This window comes from Mobula birostris, chromosome 14 (assembly GCF_030028105.1).
Source record: "Mobula birostris isolate sMobBir1 chromosome 14, sMobBir1.hap1, whole genome shotgun sequence".
NCBI lineage: Eukaryota > Metazoa > Chordata > Chondrichthyes > Myliobatiformes > Myliobatidae > Mobula > Mobula birostris.
This window is the reverse complement of record NC_092383.1, coordinates 66,602,486-66,627,825: the sequence shown is the minus strand read 5'-3', so window position 1 is coordinate 66,627,825 and position 25,340 is coordinate 66,602,486. Positions and strand designations below refer to the sequence as shown.

The 25,340-nt window shown below is 38.7% G+C and overlaps 1 protein-coding gene across 2 annotated transcripts in view; it reads right to left on the bottom strand.

Annotated features, from left to right (window-relative positions):
- Positions 1–25,340, bottom strand: part of LOC140209951 (mitogen-activated protein kinase 14) — a 47,097-nt gene that overhangs the window by 17,320 nt on the left and 4,437 nt on the right. For both annotated transcript variants that reach the window (XM_072278638.1, XM_072278637.1), the window contains exons 2-6: positions 16,218–16,347; positions 10,949–11,007; positions 8,203–8,314; positions 3,825–3,854; positions 3,214–3,261 (exon numbers count right to left, since the gene is read on the bottom strand). In XM_072278638.1, the coding sequence (XP_072134739.1) occupies positions 3,214–3,261; positions 3,825–3,854; positions 8,203–8,314; positions 10,949–11,007; positions 16,218–16,347 (379 nt within the window). The remainder of the gene's footprint in view (positions 1–3,213; positions 3,262–3,824; positions 3,855–8,202; positions 8,315–10,948; positions 11,008–16,217; positions 16,348–25,340) is intronic.

Sequence of the window (25,340 nt, the reverse complement as noted above, 5' to 3'; positions counted from 1 at the left end):
AATTATTGTGTTTTATATTTGTAAATTAATTTAGATATGAGAGTCTTTTTCTGTTGATCAGTGTGAAATTAAATCCACTGTGATTCAATGCTCGGTTTGGTGCAATGAAACATGAAAACTTCCAAGGTTTGGGGGGGGGGGGGTGAATACTTTTTATAGGCACTACAATATCATAAAAACAAAATGGATCTATTCTGCACCATTATCTACCAATACTTTTATAGAGAAAAAAAAATTAGTTGCTTACAAAGTTTTTATTTCATTTTCAAATGGTTACTTCAACATATCAGGCTAGAAAGGCTTCCTCCCAAATTTCCAAGCAGAGGTAGACATGATTAATTTAGAATGGCTTTGTGATCAGTGCAGATATCGTTGGACAAAGGGCCTGTTCCTGTGTTGTGCTCTATAATGTTCTATTTTGCAATACAAACTTTTTGCATTATCATTTCCATTCAGAATTAAAGACCAGGTAATTTTAATCAGTAAAAGGCTTTAGGCATATTTACAAGTTCAAATTCTTTACCTTCTCATTGGAAAACACATTAATATTTATAATATTTTGATTTTGGTGAAGCTATTTTAAATAGTTAGCACCCCATGTAAAATCACTACATATGCTCCTATACCATGGCAGACAATTCTTCATATCCCCAAAACCAAAGGAGTTATTCTCAATTACTAGGTATCAAAGCAAATAAAGAAGAACTTGTGTCAGGTGACAAAAATTGGCAGTATTATTAAACGAGGAGGGCAATATTAGGTTACAGAACAATACAACTCTGCAGATAAATCATACACAGCAATGACAAATGAAATTTAATCCTGACAAGTGTAATGCAATGTACTTTGGGAGGTTCAATTACTGTATGGCAAACACAATGAATGGTAGGTTCCTGTGTAATATTTAAGAAATGAAGCCTTTGGTGTACAAATCCAAAGATCCTCAAAAGGTGGTAGCACAGATAGGGTGATGAAGGTAGCATAGAAGTGCTTGCCTTCATTAGCAAGGGCTTAGGAATGTAGGAGGGAGGGATCTTTATACATTATAAAATATTAGTTAGGCCATAATGAAATATTGGGTATAGTTCTTGTTTTCACACTATGGAAAGGATGTGATTGCACCAAGGAGGGTGTAGATGAGATCTACCTGGATGTTGAATGGAAAAGAATTTTCAGCTATGACAAGAGACTCAAGCTGTATTTGTTTTCTGTGGAACAGAGGCTGAGTGGGAGGGACCCGATGAAGATACACAGAATTAGGAGAGACATAAATAGGATAGATAATAGGAATGTTTTCCTTATGGCAGAAGTGTCTAAGTTCAGAGGTCACAGTTTTAAGGCAAGGTTTAGATAGGATTCGAGGAAGAAAGTTTTCCATTCATAAGGAAGATGGAATCTGAGGTGATGGTTAAGGGTAGGTACTCTAGCAACATCTACAATTTGCTTGATTTACCATGTCCTGATAAATGCAATTAGAATGGAAAGGTACTGATTGTCAGCATAGACGTGGCGAACTGAAGGGCTTGTTTCCATGCTGCATGGCTCTTTCACATGAATATATTTCTGCTTATTCAGATATACATGAGTTAAAAAATCTTTGGTAACTGGCTGCAAGCAAAAAAAACTTACTGAAACTATAGGCCATTTTAATTTGGAATATTCAGTCTACAAATTAACAAATAGTGCAAACAGTTCTACATTCTTATTGTCCAGAGGGATTAGAGGGATGCTGACGATGTTCTACGAGTATGTGGTGGCCAGTGCTATCATGTTTGCTGTTGTGTGCTGGGGTAGCAGGCCGAGGGTAGCAGACACCAACAGAATCAACAAACTCATTCGTAAGGCCAGTGATCTTGTGGGGGTGGAACTGGTCTCTCTGATGGTGGTGTCTGAAAAGAGGATGCTGTCCAAGTTGCATGCCATCTTGGACAATGTCTCCCATCCACTACATAATGTACTGGTTGGGCACAGGAGTACATTCAGCCAGAGACTCATTCCACCAAGATGCAACACTGAGCGTCATAGGAAGTCATTTCTGCCTGTGGCTATCAAACTTTACAGCTCCTCTCTTGGAGGGTCAGACACCCTGAGCCAATAGGCTGGCCCTGGACTTATTTCCATCTGGCATAATTTACATATTATTATTTATTTACTGTTTTATATTGCTATATTTATACTCTATTCTTAGCTGGTGCAACTGTAATGAAACCCAGTTTCCCTCGGGATCAATAAAGTATGTCTATCTATCTACATAAATGACAGAAAATGATCAGCTCATCAGATTGTGTCTGGTGAGAGAAGGTAGCTATATAGCTCTCTTACTTGAAAGCAAAACTAAAATTTAACCATAGTGTATTTAATAATTTCAACACATCAGATCATCCTAACAAAATTATGATATAATGATAGGTTGAATAAAGACATTACTATATATACCAGACATATACTTAGGCCTTATTTAGAAGTGCAGTCTTATTCTGCACACACCCAAATACGGATAATGGGATACAAGTTTAAGAATGGATAACTAGATTGATGCCAAGTTGGAAGGTCCTTAGTTACTATGACTAGCTTGGAAGACCGGAACTTTGTACTTCAGAAATCAGCACTAATTAAGATGTCTTTAAAATAATTAAGTGATTACATGAGGAAAAGCTTTGGAATGCAAAGTGGCTGCAAAAACTGAAAGAAAACGGGATGATTTCAGCATGGTTTTTACAAGGGATTCATTGCTTCTCCACTGTCTCTTTAAATGTTTAATTGCCTTTGAGACAAATTTCGTAGCTTCTGAATTAGTCAAAATAAATTGCTAGAATGAGATTGTAGTTAGTTGAAGAGGCAAGGATAGATAAGATGGAAAAAAAGTAGAGAGATAAAGGAAATGTGGCTAATCACTAATATTTTATTTTCTGCAAAGGTTTTTACTGCTATCAAAGTTTAGGATAAAGTTCTTTGCAAGAGGACTGCCTTGTAGCACGTTCTGGTTCAAACAATTTATGCCATAAATGATTCTTCTCTAATGAAATCCATTAGAGAATCCAGGAAAGATTCTGCACAATCAAACTATTATCTAAAATCAAAATCAATTAATTCCACTTCTCAGTCTGTCCCGTCTCCAGTTATCCATTTAGAAATGGATAAAGGCATTCTCAACACTGGACAAGAAAGCTTCTATGCAACAACTGAAGTACTTCAAGTATCGCGTTTCTTTACCTTTAGCTCACAATCTTCATTCACTGCAAGATTGCTGGGTTTCAAATCCTATCAAACAAAATAAATAACTTATTTGAAATAATCTTGTTCAGCTGTTCTTAGTTAAATTGTAGATTGCTCGAAATATTCAGAAACATCCTAGTTAAGAAATTGCATAAAGCTTTCTACGCACCCTAAATATTTATGTCTCATTGAGAAAAAGCAAGAAGTCCAAACTGAATTCCCAGAATAAAGTGTCAATTGCAACAAGTTCTTCATCTCAGTAGACCATAGTAATTCACATTCAAAATTATAACAAGTGGTATTTAATTTTTGCTTCATCTTGTAACTAATTCTCTTTTCAACCTTCCACAAAAGCACAAAATTCAAGAAAGCAAATCTGCTTTGTTGAATGAAATAATAACCATCTTAACCAACCTTTAATATTTTAAATTATTTTGGTGTTTTAAATGCAGCAGTACTCTGAATGAATAATACAAGCGCTGCTAGAGTACACAAGTCAGTGGCACTCGCATTCATATTCAAAGCATCAAATGTTCTATTCTTATAATAGTTGTAAAGAATACTTAATAAAAGTAAAAATGAATACATTCACAATATGAAATACTTACTCTGTGTATAATTCCAGCAGAATGGATATACTATAAAAAAAACAAAATTAAATACTGTTTAAGTTTTAAACCCAAACCATGTTCCACAAATTATATGCCACAACAGAATATTATTTATAGTGAACAAGACTTACAACAAGGTTCTAAAAAAACATTTACTTTCACTTCTCAAAAGAACTACAATTAATATAGGATGTGAAAGACACAACTGAAAGCTTTAAACCAAGTTAATTCATACTCCAGATGTAGAAGTAACTGGCAAGGCCAACATTTAGCACTCATGCCCTAATGATCTTGAAGGTGGTGCAGAGGGGTACACTTCTCGTCACAGGTGGACAGTATTCCATGATACTCGAGTTTTATACACAGTAAATGCTCCATTGAGAAAGTCAAAAGGCAAGTCACAGTGCAAAATCTCTAACATGCTACATGTTAACAGCTAGCGATTAAGCAGTGAAGACATAATTGAATGTCATGAGTTGATATTCTTACTGAAATATTTGTTTGGCTGCATTGAGAGCCAAGATAAGTCATATATATCTGCATAAAAATCACCTCATCTGACTTTGCACATACTATTATGGATCATAACCAATTCTGCCTGTTAATTGCGTCACTATTCATTCAACAATAGTCGTACAGCATACTATTTGCATGCTGGGCCACATAACTTCCTGACCATCACTCCACCAGGATTATTCTTAACACTGGAGCCTCACAAAGCTGTCCTCAGCCTCCTACTTTACTCACTGTACACTGACGGCTGCATGTCCAGACTCTATTCCAACTTCATCTACAAGTTGGCATATGGTAACACCATAGTGGGCTGTATTTAAAATAATGAGTCAATGATACATTTTTTAAAATTGCCTAGAGTCAAAGGGGACATGCCAAATTGCTTTAGCCTTCCAAGGAAGGAGATAAAGCCTAGTAACATGAAAGAACTTTTCCCTCAATGTCAGCAGAATAAAAAAAGGTGGTCACTGACTTCAGGCAGAGGGACTGTGCACACACTTCTGTTTACATCAGAGGTGCTGAGTGTGGAAGAGTTGATAGCTTCATGTTACTAGGAGTGAACATCACCAGTAGCCTGCCCTGGACCAACAACAGACACCACAACAAACTTCCTCAGCAAGCTAAAGAAATTTAGCATGTCTACTTTGACCCTCACCATTTTTTTTTTGCTGCACCATGGAAAGGACCCAATACGGATGCATCACATCTTACAAAGGCAATTGCTCTGCCCATGACTGCAAGAAATTGCAGAGATGAAGACACAACTTAGCACACAGAAACCAGCCTCCAGTTAATGGGCTATCTATCGTACACTTCAGTGCCTTAGTAAAACAACTGGCATAATCAAAGATCTCACCCAACCAAAACATTATCTCTTCTCCTCCCTTCATCAGGCAGGAGATATAACAGCAGGGTAGGAGCTGAGCTTGAACCTGGTAGTCGTGATTTTACGCTTTTGTGAGACTACTGAATGATTCCGTACAATAACATGGATTCCTGATCATACTGGCTAACAACACTGTACTTTCTCAGTGTAGCAACACTTCTGCACTTTATTATTGTTCTATATTGTACTTCAATGCACCATTGAAACAAATTGATCTGCATGAATGGTATGCAAGACAAGTTTTTCCATCATACCTCAGCATTCGTGAAAATGATGAGCCAATCTAAAATTTATTAATGTAAAAAATATAAAGCTTTTGGGGGCGGGGGGGGTAGCCGATGAGGAGAGATCGAGTTGTCTGGGACTACAGTCGCTGGAATTCAGAAGAATGAGAAGCAATCTTATAGAAACAAAATTATGAAATAGATATACAAGATAGAAGCAGAACTTGTTTCCACTGGGAAGCAAGGCTAGAACGAGGGGACATGCCCTCAAGATTCGGGGGAGTGGATTAGGACGGATTGAGAAGGAACAAATTTTTCCAGAGAGTGGTGAGTCTGTGCAATTCTCTGCCCAAGGAAGTAGTAGAGGCTTCACCACTAAATATATTTAAACCACAGTTTGATAGATTTTTGCATTGCAGGGAAATCAAGGATTATGGGGAAAGTTAGGTAAGTGGAGCTGAGACCAAGGCCAAATCAACGACGACCTTTTTGAATGCCGAAGCAGCTCAACAGGCCAAATGGAGTAATCCTGCTCATATTTTTTTGTGTTCTTATGATCCACAAGCTTATAATTAGTGATAGCATACAAAAAAAAATCAATAAAGCAATGTGAAATATTTATAAATCATTAGCCATCCTCAGCTCCAGCACTATGCCATATTCTGATCACAAAATATTAAAGACAAATGTTGAGGATTTATTTACAGGTACCAGTGATGCAGAAATTCAATTACGTGGAGGAATATGAAAAGCAGGAATTATTTCCCACAAGAGGGAGGCAGTTGACGGGAAATGTAAAAGTGAGTTTCAGAATGGTAAAAAGGTTTACATACGAGGGTAAATTGGTTCCACCTGCAAGAAAGTCACTATGAAGAGGATTCAGATAATTGATAGATTATTAAGATAATTGATAAAAGAACTAAGGGCCAGGTGAGAGATTTTGTTTTTGAAATACAGGTTTCCCCCGCCATCCGAAGGTAGAGCATTCCTATGAAACGGTTCGTAAGCCAAAATGTCGTAAAGCGAAGAAGCAATTACCATTTATTTATATGGGAAAATTTTGTGAGCGTTCGCAGATCCAAAAATAACCTACCAAATCATGCCAAATAACACATAAGACCTAAAATAACAGTAACATATAGTAAAAGCAAGAATGATATGATAAATACACAGCCTATATATAAAGTAGAAATACTTCTCCACAATCATAACTGCACTGTTCTCAGTAGTGAAAATCTCACACAAGCGCTGTTGGCAAAAACATGGCGCAATCGCTCTCCAGTAACCTTTAAGCTATGAAGCTGCCAAATCATACCAAGTAACACGTAAAAATACTGTACACAGCCTATATAAAGTAGAAATAATGTATGTACAGTGTAGTATCACTTACCGGAATCAGGAAAACAGCACTGAGCACACAGATGATGGTGTGTTAGACTAAGTCGTTGCAGGTTGGGGTGATGCAGTGGCCCCCACCCTCCAGGACGCCAACTAATATATTGCCGCGAAGCACGCAGAGGTGCAGTGGTAGCCGGGAGGCATACAGCACATCTTTAAGAAAAAAGCTGAAACAAACATGCTAATTAATTAGGTGCCGCCTGGCACGTAATTGTCCGCCCGGATCAGTGCCGATTTCCGATTGTGTTGTCTCTGATCTCGACCAACAGTTAGGTGTCAGGCGGCACCTAATTAATTAGCATGTTTATTTCGACTTTTTTCTTAAAGATGTGCTGTGTGTCTCCCGGCTACTGCTGCATTCTCCGCGAATCGGTATCTCTCCGTGGCCTGGGCGTTGGGATGGTGGGACACTGGGGTGTCATCTCGTCATCGTCTGTTTCCATTAGGGCAGCCAGGTCATCTTCTATCTCTGCCCGCCTCGATGTCGAAGGTCGAGGTTCGTCGTCTGCTGTGGCTGATGTGGAAAGCCTGCTTGACTGCAGAGCCTTGCGCATTTTTCTATCACATAGTTCTTTGTAAGGACTTAAACCATCCTGCAAATATCCCCTAAACTGACGTACCCTTTCAAAATTAAAGTCGTACTTTATCATTACTCATTCGGTTTCGATTGTTATCCTTTTTTCTTCCAATTGCATCAGCTCTTCATCTATCAGTTCTTGGTCCTGGGATGCCAAAACCTCTTCAACATCATGTTCGTCAGCTTCCACAAGCCAAACTCACTTTGTCCTTACTTCATTCACCACGATCGAAACGCTTAATTATGTCTAGTTTTACGCTAAGTGTAACACCCTTACGAGCTCTTTTAGGCTTTTCCGATACCGTAGAACTCATCTTGCAAACGACTGCTCACAGGCATGTGCTTAAGCAATGCCGGCGAGAATGCAGTTCCGAATCCGGGGAGAGCAGCTGCTTGGGGCGCGCGCTGATTTTTTAATCGCGTGCTGCTTTTTTTTTTGTGACAGTGAAAACACCTTCTGAAAGCGAAAACAGGGTACTAATGTAGGTCTTTTGTAACAATGAGATTTTGTAAAGCGAACGTTCGAAAAGCGGGGGACACCTGTAGTGTTTTATGATCACTTGGAATGTATGCTTGAAAAGCTGGTGGAAGTAAATTCAAGACAAACTTTCCAAAGAGTCATATTTAATTAAAACTAAACAATTTGTAGGATTACAGCTAGTGTAGATAATGGGACAAAATTGGATAGTTCTTGGTAAAGGCACGATTACCTAGTTATGCATACCCCTGCAAGCCACCATTTGCAGAAAGGAAGATACGGGGAGAAAAGAAACTCACCTTAAGGCCGCGTAATATCTGGTATATTAGGAACTGTACATGGTCATCTGTGAGTTTCTGACACTTAACAATATTGTTTAGATCAGCTCCCATTAGGTGTGTTACCAAATACCTGTGCAAAAAAGTCAAATTACAATATTAAAATAAATATTTGAAGTTATAATCTGCAGTACTGTGCAAGAGTCTTAGACATAAATACTTAGGGAGCTCAAGACATTCGTAGTATTACAGTAATGTATTGCACTGGACTGCTGCCGCAAAGTCATGATAAACCTGATTCTGATAAGGGTCTCTTTTGTGGACTGAGAGTTGGAAGGGTCAGGGAGAAGGGAAGCATGGTTGGGAAGAGGGGAAGGGAGCAGGAAGCATCAGCGTCATGCTGTAATGATCAATAAACCAATTGTTTGGAATCAAATGACCTTGCCTGGTGTCTCAGGGTTGGATGTGTTTTCACCCGTGCCACCCTCCATCCCTGGCACTCCTTCTGCCACCTGTACCACACCCTTCCCACAATGCTCCACCCTCACCATTCCCAACATACTTTGCTCTCACCAGATTTACAAAGTTGCTCTCTGCTCCACGTTGATCAATACAGTGCTGTGCAGAAGCTTTAGGCATCCCAGCTATACACATGCCTAAAACTTTTCCACAGTACTGTACAATATAAAGAACCAACCATATTCTGTCAATTAGACACTCTTTTAAGGCGTAGCAGCTCAAATAAATTGGATTTATATACCTTAATAGAGTGCATTTTCTTTGTTAAGATATTTTTTTCAAAAGCCATTACAAATATAAGCAAGGCAGTAATGTGGGAACTGATTGGCACAGAAAAAAAAATCATTTGACCTCAGAGCATAAATCTAGCAGGCAATGAGTATGCCTACCTCAAAAATTATGGTCCTAATTAAGTTTCCAGAGTTCACAGAATCTAAGTGATGCAAGATCAGTCCATAAAATCTGATTATAGTTCAGAACTATTATTTTATTTTAATCAAAACAGTGGCATTAGACTTTTGGAATATTTGTCTCTTGAATGGTTTATGCTTTCACTGACAATTCATTAGATGAGAGTGCCAAATATTTAGAATGCGAACATTCTAATCTTGATGGAACATAGAATACATGGATTGATAGGGTGGGGAGAAGGTACAGTACAAGGAAATCAAGTTAATCACAGGGAAAATGCAAAACAATGCCACCATTGAAAGCATTTAATTTTCACTCTGCAAGAAAAACTGCACATGGAGCACACAGAGGAGTTTTAAAATTTTAAACCTTGAACTGTCATGTTCTTTAATTTTTCTGCTTCGGTAGCAGATTCCCAGAGTTCAAATGAAAGTGTTTTTTTCTTCACTACCCATGAGTTTTGGTCTTTGCCTTTATCTAGTTACACAACAGACTCTGGCCTGGATTCTGTGCAAAGGCAGCAAAATCACCATTCCTCTGCTTACATGTTTGAACAGTTCAGACGCCCAAGGAAAAGCCCTGATCTTAATGGATGAGTGCCAATAGTTGTTTCCCAGCAGTACTGAACTTTCCCATGAAGTACAATAACTGATCATGATCTTGCTGGGATTTCTCAACATTTATGCTTGTAAGATTATACGACTGTAGAGAAGGGATAGATAATGCTTTTAGCTATTGAAAAAGAAGTGTTTGAAATTGCTTTTAGTTCATTTTGGAAAAAAAAAGTTTATTTCCATATATTTACATGACATTGAATAAGCTTGACAATCCTGATAGCTGGCAAAGCTGGGCAGTGGGCTTTGCTAGCTGTCAAAAACCTTCAATAGCATTTGGCCCACCCGGTTCCAGATTACATGGTCTGAGTCCCCAGTACTGCTCAGGCTCTGGCTAATTGTACCAGCATTATCAGCCTGAGTGAAGAACGCAGGTGGCAAGGTCCTATTTGTAAGCTCCAGGTCAATTTCCCTCAGCCCCTCCACAATTCCCCTTTCATTACACTCCTGATCTGTTCTGTTCTGTTTTATTTTGTAGAGCTCAGTTTTCCCCACAGAGTTGAGGCTTCAGGTTCCCTGGTCAGTATAAACACTTTTTTTTGTTTTTTGATTTTATCTTAGATAGATTTTTGCATAGGGTAATGGAGAAGAGGCAGGTAAGTGGACCGAGTCCATGGCCGATCAGCCACGATCTTATTGAATGGCGGCACAGGCTCAACAGGCCAGATGATTGATTACAGTACATAAGTTCTTATAATCGCTTGACAAAACCATAACCAACTACAAACTGACATGCAATGCATTAAGGGCAGGAAAATATGATACTATGCACCTGATTGAAAACTCTAGAATGCCTCCACATCCAGTAACTTAAAAGCCAAGTTTACCTTCACTTGGCTCTAATGTGATTAAAAAGCACCTTTCATTTTGATGCAATTAATTTTAATTCTAAAATCAATTCTCTTAAGAATAACAAGAATTCTTTTAGAAGAACTTGAACAATTCTTTCTGAAAACAATGCCACTTACAAAAGTTACAAACTTACTGAAAAATAAAATCAAAAGGGAAACTAGGCAATGTTTTCCATTATTTCATACCATTCACTTTTAAGATTACTCAGAACTACTTCCATATAGGAACTGCTTCTATTTAAGGAATTGGGGCTCATTTAAATAACAGTTCATAACCATTTTCAATTGACATAACTGGAAAAGGTAATAGAAACATACTGATGTATAAAGTCACATAAAATGAAGGACAAAATTATATAGGAGCACACTTACACATCTGTAAATTCTTCCAAAGTTACTGCTGGTGTGAAAACATCCAACAGGCCAATCACCTATAAACAAAATTTTAAAAAACGGGACAAGGGAGAAAACTTGAGATATAGTTACTTTACTCAAGAAGTATCCCATTTTAAGACAAACTCTTTCTTTGCTTTGGTCTTAATTGACAAATATTTTTTGAAATAGCTAAAAATATCAAATGATGACAGTATTTTTGGAACTACTGAAAATAGCAAAATGTGTGTGTTCACTCAAATTATATTCACAATCATGATGCATAGGTGTTTCAGCACCACCGAATGATACAGATTACCAGAAAAGTGAATTCTGATGTTACTGAATGGTGGGAAGTGCAGAGGACAGGACGAGGGATGGGGAAGGACAGAAACCTGAAAAAAGTAGGGAAAAGAAGAGGATGAACAGCAGGGGAAGGGAGAAGCAGCTAAAAGATAAGAACAAGATCAGTAACCCAAGGATTTGTTGATTTTTTAAGATGGCTGGGAAAAAAACAGCAAAAATAGGGAGAGTTATTTTTTTTAAATGCAGGCACTTGCTACAATCAGCAAAAAAAAGCAAATGAATTGGAAATAAAATTCCATTGCGATTTTTAAAGAGGAATTGGATATGCCTTGAAAAAGCATTCAGCTCCCTCAACTGTTCTCACATTTTACTGTCTCATTCTCTAAAATATATTAAAGTAGAATTTTTAGAGCTAATCTACAAAATATTGTGCATCGTGTCAACTCCAAACAAAAATTCCAAAGCCTGTCAACAAGTTACTAAAAATTAAAAACTAAATTGAGAGACTGAAAACATTATGATCCCCTTTGTAATTACTACGCTAATTTTCCTTAGGTGTAATATTACCTTACCAACTCACCCAATTTATTGATATATAACATTGGGAGGATCACCCGTTTTCAATGAATTCATAGGAATACGCAAATAACCCCCTCCTTCTGTATGGTTCAATAGTATAGCAGAATTTTCAACAGACCAAACCACAATGAAGACAAAAGAGCATTCAAGACAAGTAAAGTAAATGATAATAGAGAAGCACAAATCTGGGGGTGGATACAAGACCATCCTAAAAGCCTCATACGTCAGAGCTCAGTGCAGCACGTTGTGAAAAACTGGGAAACATATGAAACCCAGTTCACACTGCCTAGGTTAGGCTGCCCCTCTAAACTTAGTTGCCGGAGAAGAATGGCGCTTGTAAGAGAGGCTAGTGCGATGCCAACAGTCTGGGTGAGCTGCAGAAGACTGACTGCAACTGGAGATGAAGTTCACGGTTCCACAATCTCCCAAGGCCTTGCACAAAATGGGTATTTATGGGAGAGTGGTAAGGAAGAAGTCTTGACAAAAAAAAAAGCATATCCTTGCCACTAAAGACTTTGTAAAGCCTCACATAAGATATTGTAAAGATACGGAAGGTGGTCTTGTGGTCAGATGAGACTCAACGAGAACTTTTTGGCCTCAACAATAAACAGAATGTGTGGTGTAAATCTAATACTGCACAACAGCCTGGTAACACCATTCTTCCTGTAAAGTACGGTGGAGGGTAGCATCATACTATGGGGATGCTTTTCAGCAGCAGGGACTGGAAATCTGGTCAGGATTGATGGGAAGATGAATTCAGAGTGATCCCGGATAAAAACCAGCTAGCCTGCCAGAAAACTTAAACTAGGGAGGAAATTTGTCTTTTAGCAGGACAATGATCCAAAGCATACTGCCAGAGCAACCATGGAGTGGCTTCAAATGAAGAAAATTGATGTCCTCGAGAGACCCAGACTCTTGACTTAAACCAGATCAAACATCTCTGGCAAGACCTCAAGATTGCCATCCACCGCTGCTCCCCAACTAACATAGCATGGCTTAAGCAATTTTGCAAGGAAAAATAGGTAAATATTGTTCCAATATGTTGTGTAAAGCTAATGAGATTTTTTCAAAAAGACTTCCAACTATAATAGCTGTGAGAGGTGGTTCAACCACATGCTGAGCAAAGGGAGATGAATACTTTTGAACTGCTGACATTTCAGATTTTGAAATTTCAGTTTTCCATGCTTTATAATTTTCTGTTTTTCAGGCTCTACTGTGAAAAAGAGGAGCATGTGATTCACAAATAAAAATTCTCAGTTAAATTGATCAAAATCCCTGGTTGTAATACTCATATATGTGAACAAAGGGATGGGGCTGAATTACCTTTACAAGCACTATACTCGCAGAAAACAACAGCTGGTCTCCAGGGAAAGAACAGAGCCGAATAGTGGAATTGATTGGATAACTCCTTGAGAAAATTGAAATGTTCAGTGATCCAATTGGTCTGATAATATTAATATATTCAATGATGCAATTTTAATCATACTATGGAAACAGGCGCCACCATATACCACCATAACACTTCCCTGCTCCAGTTACGGTTCACGTAGGGCAGTATAGATGCAAATACAAGCATCCTGTGTAGCTTCCTGCATTTTAAAAGTCAAAATTAATATTCCTCAATCATGTAGCAACCATATGCACACAAGCCAAATTAAATTAATTTAGCAATGCAGTGACAAAATTGTCAAGTTTATAATCAGCAGCAAAACCACTGTTGATATTGAAGAACACCAGATCCATTGACCTCTGGTGTGGATTTCAGTTTTCCTGATGCCAGGTATTATCAGGCACCACTTTTAGTTTCAAACAGAGATACCATTAACAGAAACTTTACAGCCAATCACCATTAATAATTCTCAGACTGAAACCAGGAAGGGAAAATTGCACATTTAGCTAATTAAATATTTTAGAAAGTTGAAAATAAACACATTTCAGCCCATTAGTCTCATGTTTATTAGTACGTGGAGAAGCCAACTGGAGGACAAAACATACTGTATTTGGGAAATTAACTGGGCCAAGTGACAGTGGGTGAACACATTGAGAATAGTGACCATAACATTATGCTTGAACATGGTTATGAGGACCTCATGGAAAGGGTAAATTACAATAGGATAAGATAGCAGTTAAAGGGCATTGATAAGGATTTGATGCTGTGGGACAAATCCAACCCTGACATGTGGAAGTTGTTTAAAAACAGCAGATCAGAGTTTGAGATTTGCATGCTCAAGCAAGGAGTAATGACAAGAATAGTGAGGCAAGTTAACAGCAAATAACTCCGGAGGTCCTAAATTTAGTCAGGAAGAAAAAGGAAGCATACATGAGGCTCAGGATACCAGAAATGAGACTAGGGCCTTGTGGAATAAAACGTTAGCAGGAAAGTGTTCAAGCAGGCAGACAAGAGTCAGCAGTTTAAATGGTTCGGCACAGACTCGATGGGCCAAAGGGCCCGTTTCTATGTTGTAGCTTTCTATGACTACAACTCAGGTGATTAAGGTGACTAAAAAGGGTTCATAAAATATCTTTGACAAACAACATCAAGGAGAATCACAAGACATTTCATACTTACATTAAGGAAAAAGGAATAACTGAAGGAGAGCATGGGTTCACTCAAGGATAAAGGAGGGAAATTATGTTTGGAGTCAGAGCAAGTGGCTGAGGGACTAAATGATACAAGGTGTCCATAATAACTCTGAAAGACTTGGAGGATTGAGAATAGAGAATGGGGCATGCTAATATGCTGGACTATTTTGGGATTAAGGATTCAGTACTGGGCCTTCTGCATTGAGAGCAATGAAAGAAGCAAATGAGATTGCTGGGGCTTTGATAAAGATCTTTGCAGACTCACAAGCAACAGGTGGGGGCCCAGAGGACTGAAGGATAGCAAATGTTGTATTTTTTTTCCAAATAGAAATAATCCAGGTAATTATAGACCAGTGACTCTCATGGTAATGGTAGGGAAGCTTTTGGAGAAAAAGCTGAGGGACAGGATTTATCAGCATTTGGAAAGGCGTGGCCTACTAAAGAACAGTCAGTGTGGCTTTGTACAGGGCAAGTCATGCCTTACAAACTTGATCAAGTTGTTTTTTCCTGAGCTTGACAAGGGTAAGGCAGTGGACATTATCTACATGGACCATAGTATGTAATTTGTTAAGGTCTCGCATAATAGTTTGATTCAGAACATGAAGATTCATGGGATTCAGAGTGATATGCAAGTTTAGGTTCAGAACCTACTTGTGCATAGAAGACAAAGTAGCGGTGAAAGGCTGTTATTCTGGATGGGAGGCCACGACCAGTGATGTTCCATAATGATTGGTGCTGAGACCTTTTGTATATGATATATTTATCAATAATTTGGATAAAAATATCAATAGGCAGATTAGCAGATGAGATCAAAATTGATGGAGAAGTAGACATTGTAAAGGAAATTAAAGAATTCTACAGCAGGATATACGTAGGTATGGGCAGCGAGATGGCAGACAGAAAAAGTTAATGGTGGGCCCCTAAGCAGCATCGAGATACAGGACCATCACTCATTGAAAGCAATTACACAAGTAGATAAGGTGAAAGGTGGCAAATAGCATGCTTTCTTTTATTTGTAGGGTGTTGAGTGTGACAACAAGGAAGTCATACTGCAGTTCTGTAAAGCAGTCAGATCTCACTTGGACTACTATATACAGTTCTGATCACCCCATTCTAGTAAGCATGTGGAGACTGGAGAGGGTAGAGGTTTACCGGAATACTCCATGGATTAAGAGAGTATGAGCTACAAGGAAAACCTGTACAAACTTGGGTTGTTCTCCCTGGAGTGTTGGAGAGATCTGATAAAAGTATTTAAAATTAAGAAAGGCATAGATAGGCTAGACAGTCAGAGTTTTTTCCCCAGGGTAGAAATGTCAAATACCTAAGGATGCGTTTTTAAGGTTGGGGGCTAGAAGTTTTTTTTAAATAAATGCAGAAAGACTGGTAGGTTGGAATAGGTTACTGGGTTAGTAGAGGGATGAGGCAATTTGGCAGAGTTTAAGAGGGTTTTTTTGTTAGACACTAATATGAAGAGAATCGAGTGATGTGGATGATACACAGGACAATGACATTCAGCATTAATTAACACCAAGGGCAGCACGTCATGAGGTAAAGCCTGACCAGTGCTGTACTGTTCTAGGCTCTAATAATACAGCAAACTCTGATACAAAGTAACTTATTTTTTTCAAATCTAAAAGCACTATATTTTATGTCATCATTTATTAAAAGTTAATAATTACATTTAGCAATGAAGTTGCCAAAGTGGACACAAGAGGTTAGAACATATACAAAAATATAGATGTTACATTTTTCTTATAGTTGCAATGAAATTGATACATTCAGTACAACAGTAAATACTTACATTTTCATGTTTCATATGTTTCAATAATCGAAGCTCTCTGTATGTGCGTTTCGCATGAATTATAGATTGAAATGGTCTGGAAAGTTTTTTAACTGCCACACGAATACCAGCTTGTGTGTCAAAGGCAGCACTATAAAATACAAGTAGTATCATTGTAACTATTTTCCATTAGGAACTTAGAAATTTTCAAAAATATTACTGACCATATAACTATTAAGAATTCTATCAATACTCTACATTCAGCATTAACTTGATCAAACCAATTCTTTCATTTAAAAAAAAATCAATATTCCTAACAGCACAAGGTAGATTAAACCACTCAATTTCAATTTTGCTTTTTAGTTAGGGCAACAGGGAGCTAAACTTCCTCTACCCAGTATGTTGTTAGCAAAAGTACAGTCTCTGGAGAACAAGATTGTGGATCCAAGGGCAAGATTGTTGTGTTGTGTTTCACGGACACGTAGCTCACTGTGGACAAGCCAGATATGTCAATAAGACCAGAGGGCTTCTCGACACACTGGATGTACTGGGCTGATTCAAAGTGTGCAAAGGGTGAGGGTCTGTGTTTCACAATAAACTCTTTGTGATGCTTGGACATAGCTGTTACCCCGGCCTGGAACATCTAATGATTAATTGTCAACCATTCTACTTTCTGAAAGTTTTCCTCCATGATCCTGACCATAGTTTACATACCAACAAAGGCTACTGTTAAGCATGCACTCGAGGTGTTGAGTGCAACGATAAGCAAACAGGTAACAGCCTACCCTGACATCTTTCAAATCATTGCTGGAGATTTCAATCAGGCTTACTTTAAGATATCTCTGCCCAATTGTCATCTTCAGTACCAGTGGTCCCAACAAACTCAACCATACCATAAGGAATGCCTATCATTCAATCCCACACTACATTTTGGGAAATCTGACTATCTGGCTGTCCTCTTTCTATCTGCATAGAGGGGGAGGTTGAAGAGCAAGGTACCAGAAAGAAGGACAATGAAGAGGTGGTCATAAGAAACAGAAGAGCAGCTACAGGACTGCTTTGAATCTGTGGACTCGGACACAATTGAAGGACTCAGAGGACCTAAATGAATATGCCATGGTTGCCAATAGACTTTATAAAGTCAGTAATGGATGAGTAAAGAGGCAAATCTGGACCAAACCTCTTATTCAGAAGAATGAGGGGTGACCTCATTGAAACCAATTGAATGGTGAAAGGCCTTGATAGAGTGGATGTGGAGAGGATATTTCCTATGGTGGGAGAATCCAAGACCAAAACAGAACAGCATCAGAATAGAGGGATGTGTTTTTAGAATGGAGAGGAGGAGAAATTTCTTTAGCCAGAGAGTGGTGAATCTTTGGCACAGGCAGCTGTAGAGGCCAAGCCTTTTTACTTATACATTATATATGAGATTGGGGTTGGGAGGGAAATTGGATCAGTCATGATGAAATGGAGGAGCAGAGTCGATGGGCCAAGTGGCATAATTCTGCTCCTATGTCTTATGCTCTTAAACTAGAATCACAAAAGGATGGTCGACAGTTGTGGCAGGGCTTGAAATCACCTCCGACAAACAAAAACTAAGTGACATAGATTACAATAAGGCTTCGCTCCCAGATGAGTCCAATGCCTTTTATGCTCGCTTTAACTGTCAAAACATGGAGACACCTTCACAAAGTTATATAGTCCCCCATGACCCTGTGATTTCAGTCTCTGAGGCTAACTTGAAAGCAAACTTCAGGACAGTGAACCCACAGAAAGTATTTGGCACGTACAGGGTACCTCAATGAGTTCTGAAGACCTATGCTGATCAATTGTCTGGAGTGTTCACTGATATTTCTAACCTCGCGCTTTTGTCAGTCTGAGGTACCCACTTGCTTCAAGCAGGCTTTGGTTACACCAGTGCCCAAGAAAAAACATGGTAACCTGCCTCAATGATTGAAGTGCTTTGAGAGGTTGGTGATGAAGCACTAACTCCAGCTTGATGAACGACTTGGATCCACTCCAGTTTGTCTACTGTCACAACAGGCAACAGCAGATGCCATTTCATTAACTCTTCACTTAACCCTGGAACATCTGGACAGTCAAGATGCACACATCAAGATGTTCTTCATCGATTACAGCTCTGTATTCAACACTATCATCTCCTCAAAACTAATAAGCTCCAAGACCCCAGCTTTAATACGTCCTTTTGCAACTGGATCCTCAATTTCCTTACTTGCAGACCCCAGTCATTTCAGATTGGCAATATCTCCTCCACAGTGACCATCAGTACAGGTGCACCACAAGGCTGTGTGCTTAGTCCCCTTACACTATTGAATTTATACTTACGATTGTGAGTCTAAGCACAGCCACAATGCCACACTTAAATTTGATGACAATACCACTGTAGTTGACCAAATCAAAGGTGGTGACAAATCAGCGTAGAGATAATCTGGCTGAGTGTTGCCACAGCAACAACCTCTCAATCAATGTCAACAAGACGAAGCAGCTGATTGTTAACTACAGGAAGAGGAAACCGGATGGTCCATGAGCCAGTCCTCATCGGGGGGGGGGGGGGGGGGAGGGGCGGGGGGGGAAATCAGAGGTGGAGAAGGTCAGCAACTTTAAATTCCTTGGCATTATCACTTCAGTGGATCTGTCCTGGGTTCAGCACCTAAGTGCCATGAGAAAGAACAAACAGCAGCACCTCTACTTTCTTAGAAGTTCGCAAAGATTCACCATGTCATATAAAACTTTGACAAACTTCTATAGCTATGTGGTGGAGAGTATATTGACTGGTCACATCATGAACCACCAATGTCCTTGAATGGAAAAAATCCACAAAAATTAGTGGCCACAGCTCAGTCCATCACCGGCAAAGCCCTCCCCACCATTCAGCACATCTACAGGGACCAGGGCCACAGGAAAGCAGCATTGATCAACAAGGACCCCCGCTATCTGGGCCATGCTCTCTTTTCACTGCTGCCATCAGGAAGGTACAGCAGCCTCAGGTCCCACACCACCAGGTTCTGGAAAAGTTATTACTCCTCAACCAAAGGTTCTTGAACTAAAGGGGACAACTTCACTCAACTCAGCACTGAACTGTTCAACAACCCATGGACTCACTTTCAAGGACTCATCTCATGTTCTCAATATTTATTTTTAGTGAGTAAATATTTACTGCTTATTTTTTATATTTGCATAGTTTGTCTTCTTTTGGATGTTTGTCCATCTTTATTGTATGCAGTTTTTCATTTATTCTATGGCGCTTCTTTGTATTTACTGTGAATGCGTGTAAGAAAATGAATCTCAGGGTTGTATATGGTGACATACAAGTACGGTAATTAACTTAATCTGAACTTTGAAATGGAGATATTTCAAAACTCCAAATCATTTAAAAATTTTCAAACTATTGTTCTGAATTACTTTCTCCAAACAGAATTAGAAAGTCATACCTGCAATGATTTATTTTTAAAAGGTACTACAAATGGGTATTTAACTCTGTTGTAATGGTGTCATAATCAAGTTGACTGTTCACTAGGGAACATCATGGATTTACGAAGTACAAACATGTTATTTAATAATGAAATAGCCACTACTAAATTTGCAATAATCTGCATCCTTGATTACTACTACTTTGTAGCCTTGGAGATTGTAGCATCTGCAGCATCCCATGTCTCCTTCATTTGCCTCAATCTTTAAATGTTTTCCTTATTATAAGCAATGCCCTAGTTACCACCCAAAGGCACACGGGTCTGACTTTATGGTATAATACTGTTCCAAGATAGCCTAGATTTTGCAGAGAAGCACAGCACAAGCCACAAAAATTTCATGGCATAACTGACAGAAACTACAGAGCTTCTCTATTCAGTTTGGAGATTTCCAGCAGAGAAACTGTTATAAACAACCTGCATTAGGTTAGTGAGTTATTCCCCTTTCATTTCATTTTCAGCCGCAAAGCACTAAGTGTACTCTTATAAATTTTTATTTCAGTACATTTTGCAAATATTAAGTGTTTTATTGCTTTAAATTTAATAGGTTTTATTAATTTAAAGTTGAATCTTTACATCAACGATGTGTGAAAAATATTTTGAAAGTCATGAATTGAGTGAGCTTTTTGACAGCTTTGAAATCAGCTCAGCCACAAGGTATGACTTGACTGTTCACCAGTGTTTACTGATATTTTCTTCGACCGTACAACACACCTCTCCAACCTGTCCCTCACCCCAACAAGGCCATTTAAGTAAAAGTTACTTCTGCAATCAGTGTCAATTGAAAAATGTTCTACGCTCCATTTGCCAGGAAAAGACCAGCATTGTCAAAAGGTTAATGGGAAATAACATCCAATAATCTGTAAAAATCAACTGGTGTGGGTTCAAAATCTGGATTGCCAGAATGTTATGCATTGTTTAAGACTTTCTACACTTATAAAGTTGGGCTACATCCAGACCAATTTCTATGATATCATACTAAATAATGCATTTCGCAATTTATCAAGATAACAAGGATTAACATTTAAACTTTATACGCAAAAATGAGTTCATTCTAAATAAAATATAATCCTCAGTAAAATTACAATAAACATAAATATACAATTGAATTACCATAGCAAATTAAATCCAAGACTGTTTTCAAAAAAAAAAATTGTGTTATTCATGAATTGTGTAAGCCTACATAAGCAGTAGCACATCCCAATTAGAAGTAACTGGACTGCTTTATGAAATAGTTAAGAAAAAGCATACTTTGGAAAGAATGTATCTTCCAATTTGTTGAATGGTGGGATTTTTCTAATGTTCTCAAAGAAACTGTTAACGTGAGCAACTAGACTCTTCTACTATTTCTAAGCCAACCTTTTAAACACAAAGATTCCTAATATGGAAAGTGCATGCTTTCCCCATTTGAACTTAAAAGTTCAATAACTTGCACCATTACTGCACAAGAGGCCCAATCAATACAGGATTTGTACATCATCTGCTCAGATTTCCATCTTGCACATCCTGTAAATTCTAATTGAGAGCTGCTAATATATTCTTGACTCTCAGCAATTCCTTTTCATCTACCATCAAATGACAAATATGGAGTCTACTAACGAGTTGAAGTTCAACTTATTTTTCAAAGCTCTTCTTGACTCCTTCCTGCCTCTATCAACTCCTCTGCTCAAAGCCACTACACACCATTTACCCTCCCCACATGAATCTTTGAATTCCTTCATGCATGGTCCAAATTCAAATCCCACTTTACAAAATAACAACACTTTCCAAGTGTAGTGCTGACTAAGTACTGTAGTAACTGGCACATGAACAATATTTGTAGCTGTTCATATAATGAGAGGTTGACATATTAAATTGTGGTGACTTCAGAGTTTGTGGCCACAGTAGCAACTAGCTTGACATTCAATGAAATAACAAGTGGCTACCCTGATTAACCAATGGCCCAATTAACTGGAATCCATTATACTTTGCTTTCAGTTACTAAAATGAACCATTATAAATGCACAAGGATTTTCCCCCAAAATAAACAAAATATATTGAATTATTTCACATAAAACACATTGTAACACACAAATTGCTGGAGGAACTCAGCAGGTCAGGCAGCATCTATGGAAATGTATAGTCAACATTTCGGGCCAAGACCCTTTCTCAGGACTGAAAGTGAAAGGGGGTGGGGAAAGATGAAGGAGGAATCTTATAGGAGAGAATAATCAACCATAAGAGAAAAGAAAGAAGGGGACCCGGGAGAAGTAGCAGTCAGCTGAGAAGTAGTAAAACGTCAGAGTGGGGAATAAAGAAGGGGGGGGGGGGAAAGAGAGAAGTAGTTTACTGGAAGAAATCAATATTCATGCCATCAGGTAGGAGGGTATCCAGATGGATACAAAGTATTGCTCCTCCACCCTGAGGGTGGCCACAACTTGGAATTCTTAGAGAGGAGGCAATGGACCAACATGTCAGATTGGGAATCAGAATTTAAAAGTCTGGCCACCAGGAAGTCCCACTTGTGGCAGATGGTGTAGAGGTGCTCAATGAAGTGGTCCCCCAATTTACGACAGGTCTCACCAGGTCTGAACAAACTCATTCGTAAGGTCAGTTATGTTGTGGGGATGGAACTGGACTCTCTCACGGTGGTGTCTGAAAAGAGGATGCTGTCTAAGTTGCATGCCATCTTGGTCAATGTCTCCCATCCATTACATAATGTACTGGGTGGGCACAGCAGTACATTCAGCCAGAGACTCATTCCTCCGAGGTGCAGCACAGAGCGTCAAAGGAAGTCATTCCTGCCTGTGGCCATCAAACTTTACAACTCCTCCCTTGAAGCGTCAGACACCCTGAGCCAATAGGCTAGTCCTGGACTTATTTCATAATTTACTGGCATAAATTACATATTACTATTTAACTATTTAAGGTTCTATTACTAGTTATTATTTATGGTGCAACTGTAACGAAAACCAATTTCCCCTGGGATCAATAAAGTAAGACTATGACTATAAGACTACTACCAAAGTAGAGGAGGCTACATTGAGAATCACCCCAGCAGGTTGTAGCAACATTACACGCAGTGATCATAACATGATAGAATTCACCCTGCAGTTTGAGATGGAGAAGCTCAAGTCAGATGTACCAGTATTACAGTGAAGTAAAGGGAATTATAGAGACATTAGAGAGAATCTGGCCAAAGTTGATTGGAAGAGAACAAAATGTCAGAAAAGCAACGGCTGGAGTTTCTGGGAGAAATTCGGAATGTACAAGATAGAAACATCCCCAAGTAGTAGTAGTATTCCAAACGGAGGACGATGCAACCGTGACTGACAAGGAAGTCAAATGCAACACAAAAACAAAAGTGAGGACATATAATATAGCAAAAAAACTGTGGGAAGTCAGAGGAATGGAAAGCTTTTAAAAACCAACAGAAGGCAACTAAAAGAGCCACAAATGGAGAAAAGATTAAGTATGATGGCAGGCTAGCCAATAATATAAAAGAGGATACCAAAAGTTTTTTCACTTATACAGTATTGTGCAAAAGTTTAGGCATATATAATCGCTAGGGTGCCTGAGACTTCTGCACAGTACTGTATTTGTCAATGTGGAGTAGAGAGCAAGTTTGTAAATCAGGCAAGGGCAAAGGATTTTCGGAATGGTGAGGGTGGAGCACTGCAGGAGGAGTGCAGTACAGGTGACAGAAAGACTGTCAGGAGTGGGGGCTGGAAGCATTGCTGACCAGTAGATCACAAGCTTTGTGCAAGATTTTATCTTGATCTTCAAACGCTTTTTCCTCAATTCATCTAAGGCTCTGATGATGCATTGAAGATGTAGGTGAATTATTACAATAATCTTACCCATGCAGTGTTAGATTATATTTTCAGGTAAGATCAATTCTAACTTGTACTTCTCACTGTATGAATAATTTATTATAGAGAATTTGTTTAAGGCTGGAACAACATTAAATGAAGTAGAGGCCGGCTGATTCCAAATTACTTTTCACCCGCTTCAGGATGATTCAAAATGTGTGATTATGGCTCCAGGAACCAAAGTTCCACAGAGTATTTGGATTGTGCCAATTTGGTACAGGCGGCTCTCTTGCTGGTGCTAGAGCAAAAGGTACATATCAGTTTTCATGGCAGAATAATAAATGTACTTTGAGTTTTATTTTGCATTTGTTTACTTAGATTTTCAAAGAAAAAGCTATTTAGGAATTAAAATTAATTTAGGGTGGAAAGCATCTCATCTTTTGCACTGCGGTGGAACATTGGTTTGCACTGTGATGTGGCCTGCATGTAAAGGGAAAATTGGACATAGAAGAAATTGTATTACCAAGTTACAAATAATAATTAAAAGCACAGTATTGTAGAATGCCAGGAATAGGTTTGCTCATTAGGTATGTTTAAACAGCTGAACTTCCAGTATATAATGCTGATCACTCCCTGCAGATCTGTGCATTCAGTATGGACAATATAAGAGTTAGATTTAAAGACTTAAGTTATTACTACTTCAAATTTAAAACAAAGCACACACACAGAACACTTTGAGCCAGTTCATGGTGGTTTGGTATTGCCAACAGTGGTCTTGTTCTTGGCTGTTCTGTTTGTGAAGCACCTATTTTGCCAGTTTCCAGAGGTGGCTGGTGGCATGGCCTCTTATGGTGTAGTCCACAGCTATTGGCAGTTTAAAAGCAATGAGCAACACTTAATATTTTAGTTGTCTGTGATATAAACATTTACAAGATTTACTCCAAGTTCTGAACAAGGATCTCAGCCCGAAACCTCAACTATTTATTCATTTCCATAGACTGCACCTGACCTTCTGAGTTCCTCCAGCATTTTGTATGGGTTGCTTTGGATTTGCAGCATCTGCAAAATTCCTTGTGTTCAAAGATTGAGTTTTGTCATTATTTACTTTAATTTTAAGATGCAGAGTGAGAGAAACTTCTGTTTATAAGAATGATTCTTTCAGGAGTATCAGTGTTAGCCTACAAAATTCATTCTATTACATTGTCATTTGATGTTCTCAGGTATTCCCTGTGGATTGAGGTCGACTTACTTCCTTTCAGTTTCTGGATTGAAGGGGCTGATGAAACCAATGTGGGATGTTGTAGGGTAGGGAAACAAGCAGTCTGTGTCCAAATGAACCATCATTTTCCATTAGCACCAGTCCTTTATGTACCCTAAGTTTCCACCGACTCCCACCACTTTCTACCACAAATCTACATTTGACTACCAACCTCCATGTCTTAATGATCATGGGATGGAACATGCACCCAGGGAAAACATGTAAACTCCATCCAGATGACTCCAGAGATTAGGATCGATCCCGGGCATCAATGCCAGGAAGGATGACGCAATCTCAGACTACCTGCAGCAAGTCACACCACAAAAATATCGATGTTATCTCTGCAAGATCTTTCAAATCCAAATCTATTGGAAGGAAAAACTGAGATCAGTGCCCATTCCAAAGCCAGCTATCACAGAAATCCAGTTGGTCATTTGACTACATCAGGCAAGTCACATTGTTCACAGGCTCAATATTAAATTCCTAAAGCTCTGCCACAGGACGAGTTTAACACACAATCAAAGGACAGGATTCAAAGATGTGCTCAAAACACTTCCAAGGAACTCCTGGCTTGTGACAGCTCAAATGGGTGATGAAACAATTTAAA